This window comes from Conger conger, chromosome 10 (genome assembly GCF_963514075.1).
Source record: "Conger conger chromosome 10, fConCon1.1, whole genome shotgun sequence".
In the NCBI taxonomy this organism is placed as follows: domain Eukaryota; kingdom Metazoa; phylum Chordata; class Actinopteri; order Anguilliformes; family Congridae; genus Conger; species Conger conger.
This window is the reverse complement of record NC_083769.1, coordinates 3,941,252-3,963,276: the sequence shown is the minus strand read 5'-3', so window position 1 is coordinate 3,963,276 and position 22,025 is coordinate 3,941,252. Positions and strand designations below refer to the sequence as shown.

At 44.9% G+C, this 22,025-nt stretch overlaps 1 protein-coding gene across 1 annotated transcript; it reads left to right on the top strand.

Annotated features, from left to right (window-relative positions):
- The first annotated feature begins 3,815 nt into the window (after nucleotides 1-3,815).
- Nucleotides 3,816-21,691, top strand: LOC133138172 (testis-specific Y-encoded-like protein 1). The gene is made up of 7 exons (XM_061256698.1): nucleotides 3,816-5,155; nucleotides 9,071-9,148; nucleotides 11,155-11,266; nucleotides 11,659-11,801; nucleotides 12,585-12,661; nucleotides 19,324-19,439; nucleotides 20,567-21,691. The coding sequence occupies exons 1-7, from the start codon at nucleotides 4,136-4,138 to the stop codon at nucleotides 20,746-20,748; spliced, it is 1,728 nt and encodes a 575-aa protein (XP_061112682.1). The 5' UTR covers nucleotides 3,816-4,135; the 3' UTR covers nucleotides 20,749-21,691.
- The last annotated feature ends 334 nt before the right edge of the window (nucleotides 21,692-22,025 follow it).

Below are 22,025 nucleotides of genomic sequence, written 5' to 3'. Positions count from 1 at the left end.
CACCATCATGTTCCCCACGCCCCACGGCCTGACCACTGCTCACGGGACACCATCATGTTCCCCACGCCCCATGCCCTGACCACTGCTCACGGGACACCATCATGTTCCCCACGCCCCACGCCCTGACCACTGCTCACGGGACACCATCATGTTCCCCACGCCCTGACCACTGCTCACGGGACACCATCATGTTCCCCACGCCCCACGCCCTGACCACTGCTTACGGGACACCATCATGTTCCCCACGCCCCACGCCCTGACCACTGCTCACGGGACACCATCATGTTCCCCACGCCCCACGCCCTGACCACTGCTTACGGGACACCATCATGTTCCCCACGCCCCATGCCCTGACCACTGCTCACGGGACACCATCATGTTCCCCATGCCCCACGCCCTGACCACTGCTCACGGGACACCATCATGTTCCCCACGCCCTGACCACTGCTCACGGGACACCATCATGTTCCCCACGCCCTGACCACTGCTCACGGGACACCATCATGTTCCCCACGCCCCACGCCCTGACCACTGCTCACGGGACACCATCATGTTCCCCATGCCCCACGCCCTGACCACTGCTTACGGGACACCATCATGTTCCCCATGCCCCACGTCCTGACCACTGCTCACGGGACACCATCATGTTCCCCACGCCCCACGCCCTGACCACTGCTCACGGGACACCATCATGTTCCCCACGCCCCACGCCCTGACCACTGCTCACGGGACACCATCATGTTCCCCACGCCCCACGCCCTGACCACTGCTCACGGGACACCATCATGTTCCCCACGCCCCACGCCCTGACCACTGCTCACGGGACACCATCATGTTCCCCACGCCCCATGCCCTGACCACTGCTCACGGGACACCATCATGTTCCCCACGCCCCACGTCCTGACCACTGCTCACGGGACACCATCATGTTCCCCACGCCCCACGCCCTGACCACTGCTCACGGGACACCATCATGTTCCCCACGCCCCACGCCCTGACCACTGCTCACGGGACACCATCATGTTCCCCACGCCCCACGCCCTGACCACCACTCAAAGGACACCATCATGTGCCTAGCTCTTCCAGGCTTTCTATCATAATGTCCGTGTCATAACTTCTTGTCAAATAAAAGAATACTGTGAAGCTCAGACTCATTATAATTATTATATTGTAATATTGTAATTATTATACGCAAATGCATATTCCAGCTAATTGCAAGTGTGCATAGAACAAGGCATGGAAATACAGTGGGGTGCAAAAATGTGGGCACCGCTGGTTTAACTGTCTGTCATAATGAATCGGAATTTGATTTAAAGCAAACCTGAACTCTAAATGGTACAGAGTTAAACATGATACCTTTCTGCTAATTTTAAAGCAAGATTGCTTTTGATTTTCATTTTTTACTGCTTATATGTGATAATAAAGGAAAAGGACCCTGTACAAAAGTTAGGGAACCCTTTTGGATTATTCTTTGTTACTTCTTAAAAAGATGATTACTCAGGCCCAGACCCAGGTGATTACTCGTTAGGGCTTCAGTGAGTCAGGTGAGTATAATTCCAGGCCTGGACTTTTTACTCTGAAGTCACTCCATGCCTTCTAAAGTATCCAACTGCAGTGGCTGTTCTGTCTGGTGTTAACAACCATGGGTTGACCTCTAAACAGTTGTCCAAGGAATTTCAGGATGAAGATGGTTAATTTCCAACAAGAAGGAGAAGGCTACAAAAAAACTCTCAATGTTTCAAACTACCTATTTCCACTGTCAGAAGCAAGAAAATGGAAGATAACAGTTGAAGTCAAGGCAAGTAAATTTCAGATAGAATGGCCTGAGGCCAAGTCACAAAGAAGCCTTTCCTTTGACCTCAACACAAAATTAAGCATCTGAAGTATGCAAAAGAAAACATTAAGCCTTTTGGAACAATGTACTTGTACAAAATTGAACTTTTTGGCCACCACCAAAGAAGGTATGTTTGGAGAAAATGGGTGAAGCTTTGTGGAGAAGAACACCTTGCCAACTGTTAAGCATGGAGGTGGATCCATTATGACTTGGGGTAGTGTGGCAGCTGGGGGCACAAGAAATATTGTGCAAGTGGAAGGAAGAATGGATTCCACCAAATATCAAGAAATTGTACAGGTTCAAAGGTCAGTCTAGACATTGAAGTTGAAGAGAGGTTGGGTATTCCACCCAGACAATAATAATAATAATAATACATTTTATTTGAAGTGGTGCCTTTCTGGACACTCAAGGTCACCTTCAATCCAAAGCATAACTCGGAAATAACCATGAAGTACCCCCAGGAAAGACATATGAAGGTTTTGGAATGGCCACCACAGTCCCCAGACTGGAATATTATTGAAAATTTGTGGAGAGATCTCAAACATGCCGTACATGCAAGGAGGCTGAAGAATATTTCTGAGCTAAAGGTGTTCCGCCAGGAAAAATGGGGAAAAATTCCAAAAGCAAGAATTGGAAGACACTGGCTACAAGGAGTGTTAGCAAGCTGTTATAGTTGCCCTGGGAGTTACAAATTACTAACTGACTTTTGCGCAGGGCCTTTTTCCTTTATTATTCTTTGGAAAATGTAAAAATAAAATGTAATCTTGCTCTAAAATTTTTAGAAATGTTTACCAATGTACTATTTAGAGGTCAATTTCGCTTCTGTAGACTTCAATATTAATTGTAAAAGGCTGTATGTGTGTATATATTTTGATCATGAAGTATACTCCAGTGTTGGCTGTTTGATATAAATGTCTCCCGTTGATGGTGATACCCTTGGTGGCTGTGCTTTGTCTAGGAACAAAATGTACTGCAAGTGATGCATTATGTGGTGCATTATGACCATTAATTATTATTATTATTATTATCACAAGTGATGCATTATGTGGTGCATTATGACCATTAATTATTATTATTATTATTATCACAAGTGATGCATTATGTGGTGCATTATGACCATTAATTATTATTATTATTATCACAAGTGGTGCATTATGAAGATGAATAAACACTAAAATTGTTTACATGTGCTTTGAGCAGCACTCACTTAGGTGGTGTACAGCAGCATTAATGTGCCCAATGATACACATCATCTGAATTGCATGAAGGGAACTCAAAAATAGCCAATGTTTTGTGGCCAGACAGCGCAGATTGGAATCTGACCAGTGAGAAATAACTCTGCTCTGTGACGGCAGAGTAGATTGATCTTTTGGGTTAGAATAAAACCAATCCTGAATTTTAAACCATGCAAGTACAGATTATGCCAAATGAAATGCTTTCAGAGATAGAGATTGGGAAATATGAAAATGCCAAATGAGTAGCAGCAATATTAGTTTTGGTAATATGAGAATTTGATAAAACAAAAATAGTTGGAATAGTTGGTTAACAAATAAAATAGTGAAACAACATAAAAATAATTTTTTTTACAGTTACGCCATATATTTTCGTGGGACGCGTTAGTATGGCCAAACAGCCCAGTAGTAAAAACAAAAACAAAAACAAACAATAAAGCAACTGTACTCTGAAATTGCCAGACAATCGCCCTGCATGCGAACTTCACAAAAACAAGTGCGTCATTGCACGTTCCGTGACAAATGTCGTTTCTCCTCACCGACTGGATAGTCTCCACGTCCATCACTATATATTCCAGTCTGACTGAGCACACCTCCTTCCATCTACCAACCAGATAATAGTCACATGAGGTAAACAAGGCCATTTCGTTGTTGTCCTAGCTATAATTGGAGGAGAGGTTTCGGCGCGGCGTCGAGCAGCCAATGACGTGAACCATTTTGTCTATCAAGTAAAAACGACGCAGAGGGAACTAAAGATAGGAGGGCAATGTAAAGGTACGGGAACAGGAATGAATCGAAACAAGCTTGTAAGAAACTTTATTTCCTTCACGGTTTGCTTTAGTTACTTTAGCGACAGCAGGCTCAAAGAGCAATAAAAAGTAACGTTTTGCACAATGTCGCGGAAAGGCTAGCTGCCTAAGGGTTATTCCTCTAAGGCCGCCTAAATTATTGCTTGGATGTACAGAGTAGAGAGAAAAGTGACGAAGGGAGAAATATAGAATTACACATTAGCTATATTGTCTTGTTGTAAAGCAACTTACGCCAATTTATTAAACATTTAAATATCACTATGAGCGAGATCTCGGACTCCACGCAGCAGTCTGCAGCGGGAAAGAGAAGCGCATCCCCTGATCCAGGTCGCGCGTCCCCGCCGGCCAAGGCTGCGAAGGCGGCCGTGGCCTCCGGGGCCCTAGCGCCGGGCTGTCAGAGTGTGAAGAACAGTGACACTGCAGGGAGAAAGGAGACGAAGAAATCAGGAGAAATCCCAGCACACGGCGAGAATGGAAGTGCGCCCATTACAACAAGCAACGCTACACCGCTCTCGGAAAGCAGAGACGCGTATCCAAGCACTAGCAGTAGCGGCGGAGTGAGGCCATGCATTAGTAGCAGCAGCGGGGACGCGCACCCGCGGACGTTAGGTGAAGCAGGAAACGGGAGCACAAGACTCACGGGGCCCCGCCACTCTGCTCCGCCGGAGCAATCTGATTGGGCAGCGATGGTAGCCGCTGAAGCGCTGGCTAGTCTGACTCGGGGAGGTGGAGATGAGCGTGCAGAGCAGGCACATACCTCCAAACAAACAGGACTTAGAAAGAAAAATCTCAGAAAGAGCAGTAAAAGAGACTCTCCTGTGGCCAGGGACTGTGAGCAGAGCCCTACTCCTGGGAAAAGCCAGCTTGCCCAGGCAGCGGCTGCGGACAGTTCCACCTCCTCTCCAGAGGGGGGCACTGTGGACAGCGCTGACGGGCAGAGACTGGGGATTATGCTGGACAGAGATGACGAAGAGGAGGAGGAGGAGGAGGAGGAGGAGGGGGACGGCTCGCTGTCAGGCTTCTCGTCCTCGCGCTGCTCCTCGCGGTCGGAGGGCGAGCCGGAGGATGCGGAGTGCGCCATCGTGTCGGTGAAGATGGCGGCGGAGACGCGGCAGTCGGTGGCCTCTCTGGCGCAGGTGCAGGTGCGTCTGGAGGCGCTGGAGAGGAAGGCCGCCCGCCTGCACCAGCGCCTGGACCTCCGGCTGGCCCAGCAGCGCCGGCCCCACCTGGACCAGCGCAGCGCCATCATCCGCTCCATCCCGGGCTTCTGGGTCACTGCTGTATCCTGCTGTATGCTCCCGCCAGCTCACAGTGCACTGTGCCTTCACTACTGTGAGTGACCTCCTTTACTGTGAGTGACCTCCTTTACTGTGAGTGACCTCCTTTACTACTGTGAGTGACCTCCTTTACTACTGTGAGTGACCTCCTTTACTACTGTGAGTGACCTCCTTTACTTTGAGTGACCACCTTTACTACTGTGAGTGACCACCTTTACTACTGTGAGTGACCATCTTTACTATTGCGGTCGTGCCAGAAGGCGTTTTTAGACTGGGGACTCCGAGTTAAGGGTCACATGCGCATTGCACACTTCAAGCACTTCAAGTGCTTCCTTTCTTCACTATGCTGACGCTCACAGAGAAGGCAGGGATGGGGCTGCCGGGGGGGCAGGGGTGGGGCTTGGTGGTCAGTGTCGGGAGAACAGTAACACTGTGAGAACAGAACTGAAGGGAGCAGAAACCTGCTTTGGTTAACGTGATTCAAAAGGTTGGTATTGTTGCAAGCTCACTGCCAGCCCACTGTGCAGTGGGGCAGGGTCTGCTCCCATAGGGGCTCTGTCTGGGGACAGCTGGGGGATCGTCCCGTAGAGCAGTGCTTCCCAACCGCAGTACTGGGGACCCCTGTGTATGCTGCCTGTGTTTCAATCACAATTACAAGCTCAGAATTTTAACAGGCTGTTCATTTTTAGGAATTTGTTAAAATGTCATGTTTCGAGGAATTATTAATCTTAAACCATATTATGTCAGAAGTACCTATTCATAGCATGAAGAATTAACACCCTGTGTTCACATTGTGCTTGTTGTGTTACACTGCAATTACATAAAAAGGTAACAACATTTTCAAAACTGCTCGGGTATGTGTTTTAGCTTGTTAATAACTTTTTCCTTAAAGGCATTCTGTGCAGGATTTTTACCTTTGCTGTGTTCCAGTGCTTACAGTCAAATAAGTATCTGCCCTCAACCCTGCTGACTCACCTGTTTTTGCTTTTTCTATCCATTTGTATTTATCCCTTTTATCATTCCTTCATTCCTGTTGAGGAAAAGCAGCTCTGAGGTTGACCACGGCTTTTAAGGCCCGGACACACCAAACCGACGGTCGGCCGTCGGACGTCGGTGGCACCCTGTCGGCCGAGTCTTTCCGGTGTGTCCCGCACGCCGACACTCCGTCGGCGTGTTTTGGAGGGCTCCGACGCCGATTCAACATGAATCGGCGTCGGAGCCCCCGGAGCCGTCGATGAGAGAGAGCTCTCTGATTGGCTGTCCAGCTAGCGAATCAGTGCACGAGAAGAGAAACGGAAGCGACGAAAGCAAGCCATTCCAAAGTTACTATCACTACCAGACATAATTTTCGATTAGTATTACTAAATAGCGAGAGAACAAGGAAATTGCTGCAAACTGTTTGTTGTGAGCGAGACAATGGCTGCTTCTAGGTCCAACGCAATGCAAACGCATTCCCCGGTCTTCCGGTTTCCATTTTTTGAAAGACAAATACAGACTAACAACAACCTGCTGGTGTGGAGAGTTATTACCTCTCACGCAGGCGCAGAACGTACGTGCAACTCGGCCGTCGGTGGACCGTTGTTGCGGTGTGTTCGGCACAGCCGACATTATCGACGCGAGGCGATCTTTGTCGGCGCTCCGCGGCCGACCGTCGGTTTGGTGTGTCCTGGCCTTTAGACGAGCCCGTGGGCCCTTTCACTGTACCTGCACAACAGCCTCCTGACTACTGTGTCCTCAAATGTATGCTGTCTACTAAACATACTGCTTAAGCGCACTCTCCGAGCACTTTATTAGGAACATTTGTACTTTATTCCAAATACTTATTCCTGCAATTATCTAATCAGTCAATTGTGTGGCAGCTGTGCAATGCATACAATCATGTAGATACGTGTCAGGAGCTTCAGTTAAGGTTCACATCATTACATTACGTTACATTAATGGCATTTGGCAGACGCTCTTATTCAGAGCGACATCAACCATCAGAATGGGGGGATCTAAATGACTTTGACCGTGGAATGACTGTTAGTGCCAGACAGGGTGATTTGAGTTTCTCAGAGACTGCTGATCTCCTGGGATCTCCACGCACAACAGTCTCTTGAGTTTGCAAAGAATGGTGCAAAAAACAAAAATAAATCCAGTGAGCAGCAGTTCTGCAGACAGAAACACCTTGTTAATGACAGACGTCAGAGGAGAAGCTGACAGGAAGGTGATAACCACACATTACAACAGTGGTGTGCAGAAGAGCATCTCTGAACCCACAACGCATCATCACTCTTAAGTGGATAGGCCAAAGCAGAAGTAATAAATACCTAGTGCTTGGTGAGGTATATTGTGGGCACGCCCACACTTGATAAACCCCTGGAAAATGTGTATAGTATGTGACGTAAAATATATGACATTCAGAGAAACTTTCTCATCCAGCGTGCTCAATGTACGTTTGCAACAGAATGCAAATCGGCTGTTTCCGACATGGCCTATATCCCATCCCACAGGTTTGTAACCACACTCACCCCACACCCTGAACCAACCAGAACACATCATACAAGAAGAAATATAGACATATTCAGCAAATATGCGCATAGAGAGATTCCCAGCCAGTGCAGCATGCGAAGGACTGAGCATGGATATTGTAAAATATCATATAATTTATACCTTTTAAGTTATTACCACAATGCAGGTTTGGCTCGTTATCATTTGCTTTGTCTTTGAATTTCTCTTTTTCTTACGGTCTAATCAAAGTGTTAGTTTTATGGGGCGTCTGTCCACACAAAGACTGATTCACCTCAGTCTTTAATTTGATCAGTTAGATAATTATGTTACCTCTTTTTATGTAGCCTAATTGTTTGTGATATAGCATAATAAATACAACGTGAACACCCGACGGTTATTCTTCATGGAACGCATGTTTGTTCCTTTATTGAAATGACTTGGGCAAGCCTGCCTAAAAGTTTTTTCAAGCCAACTAAAGGAGGCGCAGAAAACACCTGTAAAACAATAAGAAATGGTCCTTGCATTTAATTTTGTTTAAGGTATAACTAAAGCCAGTGACAAATGGGAAAGTCCAAGCATTCTTTGAGTGAATGTATAAAAGTAATTTAGTGTAAATGCATGTGTAAATGCAAATGTGTTCATCCTTTTTATAGGCTATATTTCCCCCCAACTCAGGCACATAAATATGTAACCCATCAATAACTATTTAATGAGTTTATTTGTTTTTTTGGAACAATTTATATCTCAATTTATTTTTATATCTATGGCAGTAAAACTCGACCGACCCCAGTCACTGTGACACTGTGTCACCACCTAAGCCCTATTCTGAGCCAGGAAAACCCCTTGAATGCTTGAAAGCTATGTCTGACATAATGTGGCTTAAGAGGGAAAATAATCCCTCTAGACATGAAGACCTAAGACATGACCTAATTAAAAAAAAATTAACTTGTTCAAATCCTGGGATTGATTGGAATGAAGACCAGCATACACAGGGGGTCCCAGGATCATGTTTGGGAACCACTATCGTAGAGAATCTCTGTGTGCCAAGAGTGTATGTGTCTTTGCTTGTTTGTGTGTTTGTGTGTATGTGTCTTTGCTTGTTTGTGTGTTTGTGTGTATGTGTCTTTGCTTGTTTGTGTGTATGTGTCTTTGCTTGGTTGTGTGTTTGTGTGTATGTGTCTTTGCTTGGTTGTGTGTTTGTGTGTATGTGTCTTTGCTTGTTTGTGTGTTTGTGTGTATGTGTCTTTGCTTGTTTGTGTGTATGTGTCTTTGCTTGGTTGTGTGTTTGTGTGTATGTGTCTTTGCTTGTTTGTGTGTTTGTGTCTTTGCTTGGTTGTGTGTTTGTGTGTATGTGTCTTTGCTTGTTTGTGTGTTTGTGTGTATGTGTCTTTGCTTGGTTGTGTCTGTTTCCTTGACCTGAGCGCTCAGCTTCTGAACCACCCCCTGCTCTCTGCGCACATCGACGAGACTGACGAGGAGGCTCTCAGCTCCATGAGCCACCTAGAGGTGAGAGTGCGCTACTACAGCTATTCGCCTGAAGAACATGACTGTTTCATTTTGATTCAATTTGGGTTCTGTCTTTGTACTGCCAGCATAAGCATAAATATAACATAAGGGTTATATTTAGAGGGAATGCAAAAAAAGACAAAAGCCAAACTGAACATACTCATTTGCTTATTGATTATTTGTGAACATTGTAATTGCCTTAAAACACTCCTGAGAGAGGTTAGGGCCTCCAAATAAATAGATAGACATGTTTAATCACACTCTACAAACATTGTCCAAACATTAAGTGTTGGTTATAAGAAGTGATAGTTCCTCATACTAACAAGGTTGTGGCTCTCATTTGAATAGCCTGATGTATGGTACGCATTTCAGCTGTAAATGTCTAGCCCTGTCGTTGGCCACATCAGCTGTCTTGTTCAGCGTTTCCATCTTATAAATAACAGTCCACTGGCTACTTGTTTTCTGTCTCTTCTTAAATAACAGACAGACAGTCAGGGAAGATGGCATGTTCATTTATACATTCCACTTGCTCAACAGGCTGGTGGACAGGTGGGATATACTGAGCTCAGGTACAGCCGTTAGAAGCAGTTACTGGCAGTTACAGTCCCCAGGGTGGTAGTATAGCGGGGGTTGGGGGGCGGTAATGGAGAGGTGTGTATTTAACCAATATCGCTCACGCGCAAGTGCTGATGTACAGTATAACAGCGCACCTGCTTTTGTACAACACTTCTGTAAACAAGGCTGTTTATCCAGTAATGATAATTTCACACAATAATTTCAGATAATAGATTTTGATTTCATTGTTTATTTGGCACCGGCAACAAAATGAGTTCCTTCAAATTTCTATTAGCCACTGTAACGACTGCCACTTTTGCAGGCAACGCTGTAAACAAATGCAGAAACTGACTTATCTGACCAAAGTGTTGTCAGGCACTGTTGTTAGTATCACTGTTGGTCGCTGTATGCATTCAGCTGTACGTCCCCATGGATTGTGCAGTTGAAGCTGAAGCAGGACTCCAGGACTGCGGTGATTGAAACTCCAGATATGTTTGTTGCCTTTGTCTGCTGTTGAACGGTGTGCTGGATTCCCTGCAGCCTGTTAGGATGCTGCTGGTTCTCTTCCTGAACTCAGAAAGAGGCGTAGGAACACTGGACAAATATTCCTGTTGTCTAGTGGAAGAGATCATTTGATGTTATCATTGATGTTATCAAATGTATACCCGCTTTATTGAAACTGAAATGTAACTAGCTAACGAGGTAACCTTTTTTTCCCGATTTTGGTGGTATATCGCAATTGCAGATTGATCCCAGCCAGTGAGGAGGTTCGAGTGCTGTGATTTTGTGTATCAGCACTGATGTTACAACCGCTGGTGTGTGATAGTGTATGCGCAGTTGCAGTAGTGTTGAGGCTGGCTGGTGCTGATGCAGTAGTGTTGAGGTGGGCTGGTGTTGATGCAGTAGTGTTAAGGCGGGCTGGTGTTGATGCAGTGGTGTTGAGGCGGGCTGGTGTTGATGCAGTAGTGTTGAGGCGGGCTGGTGTTGATGCAGTAGTGTTGAGGCGGGCTGGTGTTGATGCAGTAGTGTTAAGGCGGGCTGGTGTTGATGCAGTGGTGTTGAGGCGGGCTGGTGTTGATGCAGTAGTGTTGAGGCGGGCTGGTGTTGATGCAGTAGTGTTGAGGTGGGCTGGTGTTGATGCAGTAGTGTTGAGGCGGGCTGGTGTTGATGCAGTAGTGTTGAGGTGGGCTGGTGTTGATGCAGTAGTGTTGAGGCGGGCTGGTGTTGATGCAGTGGTGTTGAGGCGGGCTGGTGTTGATGCAGTAGTGTTGAGGCGGGCTGGTGTTGATGCAGTAGTGTTGAGGCGGGCTGGTGTTGATGCAGTAGTGTTGAGGCGGGCTGGTGTTGATGCAGTAGTTTTGAGGCGGGCTGGTGTTGATGCAGTAGTGTTGAGGCGGGCTGGTGTTGATGCAGTAGTGTTGAGGCGGGCTTGTGTTGATGACTCTGTCCAGGTGGAGTTCCAGGAGGACCCGAGGAGGGGCTACCGTATCGCCTTCCACTTCAACCCAAACTCCTACTTCCACAACAACACCATCTTCAAGGAGCTCCACGTCAGACAGGCGGGTGAGTTCCCTTACAGGAGCTTTTTCACACAAGTCACCATGTTTATGTTCCAGTTTACATCTGACTGCCTTGCCAACTCCGTTTGTTCTGGGCGCAAAGTATCACTCAATTTAATATTTCAGTATGATATAATTTTCTCCATCCTTCCTCTTTTCTCTCCTCTGTCTTTCATCCCACCTATTTCCTCTGTTTCCCTCCATCCTTTGCATTATGGTAGTTTTTTCTCAGGAACTCGGGGGTAAAGTCTGTACTTTTAGTGTCAGTAGCTCAATAGGATGGAGAGACTAGTTTAATCTTCAATAATATTGTGGTAGTACATGTAGGTTTTCCTGGGTAGTGAAATGTGTTACAGTTGGCTCTGTTCCAGAATGTTCCTCCATCTTCCCTGCCAGGGTCCATGGTGTCCTTCTCCAACCCCATCCTGTGGCACCGGGGGCAGAACCTCACCTCACCGGGCGCTTCTGATAAAGAGAGCGGCAGCTTCTTCTGCTGGTTCAGTGACCACAGCGACCCCGGACATGATCAGATCGCCCAGGTATGACTGCAGCGTCCGTCTGTTAGTCTGTATTTCATCAGATCGCCCAGCATCTGTCTGTTAGTCTGTATTTCATCAGATCGCCCAGGTATGACTAGCTGTCTGTTTGTTAGTCTGTATTTCATCAGATCGCCCAGGTCTGACTGCAGCTGTCTGTCTGTTAGTCTGTATTTCAGTTCTTTCTTGCCAAATTGGATCTGATGAGCTGATTTTTATGCTGTTTCCCAGTGTTTTACTGCACAGTATTCCTGCTATCCAGGCTTCATTCAGTGGTTGAATGTAGAGCCAGGCCAAGTGTGTGGAACAGTTAGTTAGTTAGAACAGTTATTCGAGTTCTTTGACATGTAGAGGTTCTACCATAAGTGTTACCAAGTAATGTTGAGATGCTGAGTCTTGTTTTATGTTTTATGTTCCCCATTTACATTTTTATGTTTACACATTCCCCCCCCCACCTATGTCAACTTCATGAATTTTGTAACACACCATGTTAAACTGAACCAGCCTATTTGTTGTGTTGTAAAGTTGTCAATATAAAAATCTTTTCTGATGATTTGTTTAAAGAAAAAGGGACATTGTACAGTTACAGTTAATTTCTATTGAGGTGTAGGTTTCTTCACTCTTCCCCCTCACAGCCTCTCTCTCTCCCTCTCTCCCTCTTTCCTCCCCTCCCTCTCTCTCTCCCTCTCTCTCTCTCTCCCCCCTCTCTCCCTCTCCCTCCCTCCCTCCCCCCTCCCTCCCTCTCTCTCTCTCCCTCCCTCCCTCCCTCCCTCCCTCTCTCTGTAGACTCTGAAGGATGACTTGTACAGAAACCCTCTGAGATATTACCTCACCCCCCTGTGGGAGCCACGTGAGAACGGCAGGTCTGTGTCTTACGCACTTTCTAGTTTACCTACTAGTTTCATACACTAAACTTATAGGCCAGCGGAGGATGGGCGTGCCCCTATAGCCGGGTTCCTCCAGAGGTTCCTTCCCATCGAGGAGTTCTCGCCACTGTTAGAGGGTTTTTCTCCGCTGAGGGAGTGGTTTACCTCATATGCTATTGGGAGCTTAGGGCTGATATGTTGATCTCTCGCCTGTGTTATTCTGTAAAGTGTCTTTGTGACAGTCTTCTGTAAAAAGCGCTATACAAAAATAAATTGAATTCAATTAAATTGTCCACAACCATATCTTAGCGATTTCCCGACATAGACGCAGCAGTGGTGCTGTCACCAAATTATTATTCTTATTTTTGAGCTGTTCAGAGGCGAACGGCCCATTGGCTCAGAGTGGCTTTGTTCAAACCAACGCGTAAAACTGTACCATATTTTATTTTGCTAAACATTTGTATTCCTTAAAGATGCTGTCAGTGGAACATTCATTTTTTGCCATATTCATTCATATTCCAGCACAAAGCTTGCATAAATGGTTGCACTCATTTACTTACTGTTTCCATAATGCTTCAGACATGTATATATGGCCATGTGTATGACCCGCTCTATCATATATCATAATCATAATCAAAGTCTTAAAGGCCAATTTCACATCAGCTGTGTTTTTGGCTACATGTCAATATATTTGCTTTATTGGTCTGTATGTCTTCATGTCAAGAGTAAATGTTCAGAGTAAAAATATAGTTTTAAAGATGACACAAGTTATAGCCCCCGAGTTTTATAGCCCAGTGTCGGTAGTCTCCCAGCCTCACATAACTCTCAAAACAAAACTTTGAAGCCGTTCGTCTCAAAAACATAGTTTGGTGGCACTGAAAAATGAACTCCCTTGATATCTGGAGAGGTAACTTTTGTATGATTACAAAGCTTACTCCTCTTTTGGTTAAAACGCAAAATTGATTTTGATAGAGCAGATCACACAAATATGGTGTGCCTATTTTTAGACAGTTTAGACAGCATGTTTAGACAGCATGCAGAACCACAGATATACAGTTCTTTCCCAAAGTATTGGAACAGCAAGGTCAATTCCTTTGTTTTTGCAATAAACTGAATACATTCGGGGTTGAGATAAAAAGATGAACACGAGACAAGAATATTGAATTTCAGGTTTATTTCCTGGTATTTACACCTAGACTACTAACAACATAGCACCTTTGGTATCAGACCACCCAATTTTTAGGTGTGCAAAAGTATTGGAACACAGAGTATTTAAGTAAATGAAAGTAAATAACACTTAATATTTTGTAGCATATCCCTTGCTTGCATCAATCCTGCAACCCATTGACATCACCAAACTGTTGCATTCTTCTTTTGTGATGCTTTTCCAGGCTTGGAAATATACCTTTTTTCCGACTTACCCCGACTTACAAGATTTAATTTTCTTTTTTGTGCATTCACTGGCTTGGTTTCCATGTTAGCATAACATGTTAGCTTAGCATAAAGGCTTGAAGCCTATAGGAGTCAGTATTCCGTAACTCCAGGATTGGTTAACGCTGAAAAGTCTTCATTCAGTGTGACAGTCTCATTACATTACATTACATTAATGGCATTTGGCAGACCAGGGCAACGTACAGTTGATTAGACTAAGCAGGAGACAATCCTCCCCTGGAGCAATGCAGGGTTAAGGGCCTTGCTCAAGGGCCCAACGGCTGTGCGGATCTCATTGTGGCTACACTGGGATTAGAACCACCAACCTTCCGTGTCCCAGTAATGCACCTTAACCGCTACGCTACAGGCCGCCCAAATCTTTGTGTCTTTTCCTCTTCACCAGAGATTTCAAGCCTTCCCATTGATGGCAGCACCATATCCCACTCCGTGCAGCAAAGACATTCGATTTCCGTAGGCATAGGTTGGCAAACTCCACATTCATCTTCATCCTCTCTTATAAAGTTGGCCATGATCATAAGTAAAGTGTTAGCTAGTTAGCTAGTCACAGTTTTGTTCATAAGTGAGCGCACTTTGTGCTGGATCTAGCTCGACCTTCAGAAGGTGCGTGGATCACTGCTCAACCAGCGGAAGAAGGAAGGATCCATGCAAGGGGCGAAATGGCTCAGGCGGTAAGAGTAGTCGTCTGGCAGTCGGAGGGTTGCCGGTTCGGTCCCACCCTGGGTGTGTCGAAGTGTCTGTGAGCAAGACACCTAACCCCCAAATGCTCCTGACGAGCTGGCTGGTGCCCTGCATAGCAGCCAATCGCCGTTAGTGTGAGTGTGTATAGACGCTATATAAATGTGTGTTCTACACTTGTAAATCGCTTTGGATTAAAAGCGTCTGCCAAATGACAAAAATGTAAATGTAATGTAAATGTTCTGCGGTTATAGTTCTAACAGTCTAACTTCTCTGAAAATGTCGTCTCTCTTAAAAAAATTTTTTTTTTCCCACACATGTATTTTTAATCCACACGTTACCTTCTGTAAATAAGATCGCTTCGGAGTTACTGTAAGGTGTATTTCTTCACTTTAAAAGAGGTAGGCTACTGACTTCTTGGCTTCAAGTCTTTATGCTAAGCTAACACGTTATGCTAACATAGAAACCGAGCCAGTGAACGCACAAAAATTAAAATGAAATCAAACTCGAATCTCGTTTAAGTCTGGGTTAGTCGGAAAAAAGGTATATTTCCAAAATTCCTTTAACTGTACCCTTTTTCAGTTGGTGTTTATTTCTTGGGGGTGTTCCCTTCAGGAGGTGAAATGCATGCTCAATTGGCTGAAGGTCTGGTGATTGACTTGCCCAGTCTAAAACCTCCCAAAGTCTCTTGTGTTGGCAGTGTGTTTTGGGTCATTGTCTTGCTGCATGATGAAGTTCTTTGTTTGTTTGGACGCATTTCTCCGTAAGTTGGCAGACAAAATGTTTTTGTAGACTTCTGAATTCATCCTGCTGCTACCATCATGAGTTACATCATTAATAACGATTAATGAGCCCACTCCAGAAACAGCCACGCAAGCCCAAGCCATGACACTTCCTCCACCGTGCTTCACAGATGAGCTTGTATGTTTTGGATCATTAGCAGAACCTTTGTTTCTCCGCACCTTGGCCTTCACATCACTTTGGTCTCGTCAGTCCATAAAACTTTGTTCCAGAACTTTTGTGGCTCATCACTGCACTTCTTTGCAAATTGTAATCTTGCCTCCCGATTCTCTATTAGTCTTCTTCAAACAGTTGATTGAGAAACTTTCACCCCTGCCCTGTGGAGATTGTTTGTGATGTCACTGACTGCCCTGTGGAGATTGTTTGTGATGTCACTGACTGCCATGTGGAGATTGTTTGTGATGTCTCTGACTGCCCTGTGGAGATTGTTTGTGATGTCACTGGCTGCCCTGTGGAGATTGTTTGTGATGTCACTGGCTGCCCTGTGGAGATTGTTTGTGATGTCACTGGCTGCCCTGTGGAGATTGTTTGTGATGTCACTGACTGCCCTGTGGAGATTGTTTGTGATGTCACTGACTGCCCTGTGGAGATTGTTTGTGATGTCACTGACTGCCCTCTGGAGATTGTTTGTGATGTCACTGACTGCCCTGTGGAGATTGTTTGTGATGTCACTGACTGATGTTTTGGGGTTTTTTCTTCACAGCTCTCACATTGTTTCTGTCATCAGCTGCTGTTGTTTTCATTGTCAACCTGTTCAATGTCTATTGCTCAGTATGCCAGTTTCTTTCTTTTTCAGAATATTCCGAGTTGTTGTACAAGCTATTCCCAATGCTTGTGCAATCGCTCTGATTTCCCCTATTTTCTAAGCTTCAAAATGGCTTGCTTTTCTCCCATCGACAGCTCTCTGGTTGGTTTATCTTTTCTCACACAAATCCAGTCTCCACAGGCAAAACCCATGGCTAAAACCAAGAGTAGACATTCAGAACTATTTATTGTTGAACCAATCAATCTAACAGGACACATCTAGGCAACAAAAAACACCTGTCAGTCACATGTTCCAATTATTTTTTCTCACCTAAAAATTGGATGGTCTGATCCAAAAGGTTGTGTGTTCTAAGTTTAACACATCTAGATGAAAAGCAAATAAAAGCTGAAATTCAGATCTGTCATCTCATGTACATCTTTTGACCTCAAACTCAATTGTCTTCAGTGTATAGCAAAAACAAATGAATTAACCTTGCTGTTCCAATACTTTTGGTGGGGACTGTACATACATGGCAAGTTCAGCTGCAGATATGTGTGCATGGTATACAGTTACAGACCTGTGTACATGGTATACAGTTACAGACCTGTGTGCATGGTGTACAGTTACAGACCTGTGTACATGGTATACAGTTACAGACCTGTGTGCATGGTGTACATTTACAGACGTGTGTACATGGTATACACACAGTGAGCACTTTATTAGGTAGACCTGCACACCAGCTTCTTAATGCAAATATTTAATCAGCCAATCATGTGGCAGCAACTGAATGCATAAAAGCATGCTGACATGGTCAAGAGGGTCAGCTGTTTTTCAGACCAAATGTCAGAATGGGGAAGAAATGTGATCTAAGTGACTTTGACCGTGGAATGATTATTGGTGCCAGACAGGGTGGTTTGAGTATCTCAGAAACTGCTGACTTCCTGTTATTTTCACACATAGTCTCTATAGAGTTTGCAGAGAATGGTGCGGAAAACAAAAAACATCCAGTGAGCAGCAGTTCTGTGCGCAAAAACACGTTGTTAATGAGAGACGTCAGAGGAGAATGGCCAGACTGGTCAAAGCTGACAGGAAGGTGACAGTAACCCAAATAACCATACATTGCAACACTGGTATCTCTGAATGCATCAAACACGTCAAACCTCTAAGTGGATAGGCTATAACCGCAGAAGACCAATAGAATAAGTAAAAGAATAATAACAAAAGAGTAATTATAATAAATTCCTAATAAAGTGCTCAGTGCATGTATAAAGCTACACCATATGTGGCATGTTGAGAGGTATGGACTAGCAGTGAGGTATAGGCTAGAAGTGTATGTTTTTTGCTTTATAGATCTACAGAGGTGTTTATATAGTGTGTATAAGTACAGGGGTGTACATGGTGTGTATAAGTACAGGTGTGTGTGTATAAGTACAGCTGTGTGTGTATGGTGTGTATACGTGCAGGTGTGTGTGTATGGTGTGTATACGTACAGGTGTGTGTGTATACGTAGAGGTGTGTGTGGATGGCGTGTATACGTACAGGTGTGTGTGTATACGTACAGGTGTGTGTGTATGGTGTGTATACGCGCAGGTGTGTGTGTATGGTGTGTATACGTACAGGTGTGTATAAGTACAGGTGTGTGTGTATGGCGTGTATACGTACAGGTGTGTGTGTATACGTACAGGGGTGTGTGTATGGTATGTATAAGTACAGGTGTGTGTGTATGGTGTGTATAAGTACAGGTGTGTGTGTATGGTGTGTATAAGTACAGGTGTGTGTATGGTGTGTATACGTACAGGTGTGTGTATAAGTACAGGTGTGTGTGGATGGCGTGTATACGTACTGGTGTGTGTGTATACGTACAGGGGTGTGTGTATGGTGTGTATAAGTACAGCTGTGTGTGTATGGTGTGTATACGTACAGGTGTGTGTATAAGTACAGGTGTGTGTGTATGGTGTGTATAAGTACAGGTGTGTGTGTATGGTGTGTATAAGTACAGGTGTGTGTGTATGGTGTGTATAAGTACAGGTGTGTGTGTATGGTGTGTATAAGTACAGGTTTGTGTGTATTGCGTGTATAAGTACAGGTGTGTGTGTATAAGTACAGGTGTGTGTATCGTGTGTATACGTACAGGTGTGTGTGTATGGTGTGTATACGTACAGGTGTGTGTGTATGGTGTGTATACATACAGGTGTGTGTGGATGGCGTGTATAAGTACAGGAGTGTGTGTTTGGTGTGTATAAGTACAGCTGTGTGTGTATGGTGTGTATACGTACAGGTGTGTGTGTATGGTGTGTATACATACAGGTGTGTGTGTATGGTGTGTATACGTACAGGTGTGTGTATGGTGTGTATAAGTACAGGTGTGTGTGGATGGTGTGTATAAGTACAGGTGTGTGTGGATGGTGTGTATACATACAGGTGTGTGTGTATGGTGTGTATACGTACAGGTGTGTGTGTATGGTGTGTATAAGTACAGGTGTGTGTGTATGGTGTGTATAAGTACAGGTGTGTGTGTATGGTGTGTATACATACAGGTGTGTGTGTGTATGGTGTGTATACATACAGGTGTGTGTGTATGGTGTGTATACGTACAGGTGTGTGTATGGTGTGTATAAGTACAGGTGTGTGTGGATGGTGTGTATAAGTACAGGAGTGTGTGTTTGGTGTGTATAAGTACAGCTGTCTGTGTATGGTGTGTATACGTACAGATGTGTGTGTATGGTGTGTATACGTACAGGTGTGTGTGTATGGTGTGTATAAGTACAGGTGTGTGTGTATGGCGTGTATACGTACAGGTGTGTGTATAAGTACAGGTGTGTGTGTATGGTGTGTATAAGTACAGGTGTGTGTGTTTGGTGTGTATACGTACAGGTGTGTGTGTATGGTGTGTATACGTACAGGTGTGTGTGTATGGTGTGTATAAGTACAGGTGTGTGTGGATGGTGTGCATAGCTGCAGGTGTGTGACACTGTGATTGTCTCAGTGGACACAGGGCGATGGATCACAGCACTGGAAGCGATTGTGTGGTGATCTCAGACTCTGAGGAGGATGATGATGAGGGCACGGCTTGCAGGGATGAGGAGGAAGAGGCAGACACAGGTGAGGTTGTGCAAGTGGAGAGAGACACTTTTACAGAGACAGAGAATTTGAAATAATTACTCATTATTGGCAGCCTATTCAAACCACACATTGCTTGTAATCGTTTTCTATTCTAATTGCATATATCCTGTCTTCTTGGAGCCAACATTAATGAAATGCTTGTGGTTCTGTGCAAAGAATGACTTTCTATGGGGTGACTTCATTTCCTACTGTGTGCTCATTGTGCCAATACACCATATATTTTCTTGCTTGTTTTTCCGATAAAGAAAATTGAGGATGCTGCCAACAACCACGATATCTAAACAAGTTGACTTACAAGTGTTTTGATTATGATAGGGTAAAAAACATCTAGTCCGTTTGCTTAAAAGCAGAGGCAGCAAATTCTGTTAAGAAGGGGAGACGTACTACCGTTCAAAAATGAGCTTTTTCAGATAAAATTTTTTTTCTCTGTTTGTAATCAAAAAAATAATATGTAGTTAAAGCGCAGACTCCAAGATTTTATTAAAGGGTTTTTTTTAAATACATTTTGGTTTCACCATGTAGTAATTACAGCACCTTTGTATGTAGTCCCCCATTTCAGTGCCTGAGACAAATGAACATAATGTCAAATAAGAGTCATGTTTTGTATTTGGTTGCATATCCTTTGCATGCCGTGACTTCCTGAAGTCTGTGACCCATCAACATCATCATATTTTCAGGTTGTCCTTCAAGCAATACTAAAACTGTTTGCATTGAATGGATCTCTATTGGAATTGGGGGGTGGGGCTAGATTCAGCTGTAAATTATGCTGATACAGTATAGAACACATTTGTTGTCTAAATGGCTTTGAGTCATCAAGGGTCCAAGGTAACAAATGAGCCTCAAACTACTGGGCTGCTGTCAGATATGCAGTAGATACTACAAGAATTGTTTCCACTAATAGGGGTCAATTCCATCTCAGCGAATTGAATTGAAAGATGCTGATGATCTTGCAAGGGGGACACAACACTTGTCATGCAGTGAATTGAGTTTAATTTCATTCCCTGAATGGATTAAATTGAAAGTAAAGTATTAAATTATTTAATTGTAAGTAGCGTGCCTGTGCTGGAGACACATTTGAGAGATCTCCATGGCGATGCGTTCTTCAGGGTCGGGCGACAGCGAGGGCGCGGAGCTGCGCGGGGGCGACTCCTCCGACAGAGAAAAAGAGGAAGAGGAGGAGGAAGAGGAAGAGCTGGATGTGGAGGAGCTGGACGAAGAGCAGGAGTCCAGCAGCCCAGAGGTCAAAGGGCACGAAGAGGAGGAGGATGGGGCTGGAGCCTCGAACTGACCGTCTGAATATGATAACGAGGCTTGCCCTCACGCCATTTCGTGTACACACACTCTCAGAACCCTCTTCTCTCCCCCTCCTCTAGCGCCTTCACGGTGTGTCACACAGTACCTGCTCCCCTGACCAATTACATCATTACCCACTCATCAGAGAGACATATATTAAACAGCACTGTATGTACCCGTGACAACAAGGTATTCCACCCTTCAGTCAACCCTTACCCGCACAATGTTGTGCAGCACACAGGTCATAACACTCAGTACATACACAGTTCATAGCATACACTTGATGCACAGTTCATAATGTACACTAGATAGACAGTTCATAACACAGTGCAAACACAGTTCATGAAGAATAATAGCAATGATAATATCCCAGAGCAGTCGTCTGGAAGGCTGTGTGATGCGGGGACCAGGGGCCCATTTCTCTTATTTTTCTCCTCTTTTCATTTTCTTGCTCTTTTTTCTGCTCCGAGCTCTACCCACTGAGAGAGCCTAGAAAAACAGCCAGTTCGAAGCCACGTCATTTATAAGTCAGGCTTTCTGAAAGAAATACTTTCGCAAAGGATGCGCTGATGTTTCCTTGCTCAGAGGAAACATTGGGCGTACCTCACTTCTAGCTCCTAGAAAGAACATTTAACGGGTTGGAATGTCCCTAAAGATGGCGGACCTCGATCGATTTCTGGGTCAGGAGTAAGGAAATTAACAAGAGGAGAAAAATAAGTGATTGGCATGAACCCCAAGTTGTATTTTGTGAGTGGTGATGTCACAGGGGTCTAGTCTGGGCCGAGTGGGAGCTCCTGGAGTGACCTGTTGTGGTCTGAGCAGCTGAGTACACAGCATCCGGACCAAGATGCACCTTCATTCACACACACACTCACTCTCACACATACACATACACACACACACACTCACACACACACACACACACACACTCACACACACACTCACTCACACACACACACACACACTCACACACCCTCACACACACACACACACACACACACACACACACTCACACACACACTCACACACACACACTCACACACTCACTCACACACCCTCACACACACACACACACACACACACACACGCAGCGCTCACACACACACACACACACACACACACACACTCACACACACACACACACACACACTCACACACACACACACACACACACACACACGCAGCGCTCACTCACACATAGTAGGAACTCACACCTTATAGACTGACATAGCAAGACAATAATGCACGGTAGCGCCGCCAGAACAGGTTTCG

Bases quoted from the DNA above. Each gene is read 5' to 3' on its own strand.
- LOC133138172 (XM_061256698.1), top strand. From the start codon at position 4,136: ATGAGCGAGATCTCGGACTCCACGCAGCAGTCTGCAGCGGGAAAGAGA. The intron at 5,156-9,070 runs GTATCCTGCTGT...CTGAGCGCTCAG, and splicing joins CGGGCTTCTGGGTCACTGCT to CTTCTGAACCACCCCCTGCT. The intron at 12,662-19,323 runs GTCTGTGTCTTA...TGATTGTCTCAG, and splicing joins GAGCCACGTGAGAACGGCAG to TGGACACAGGGCGATGGATC.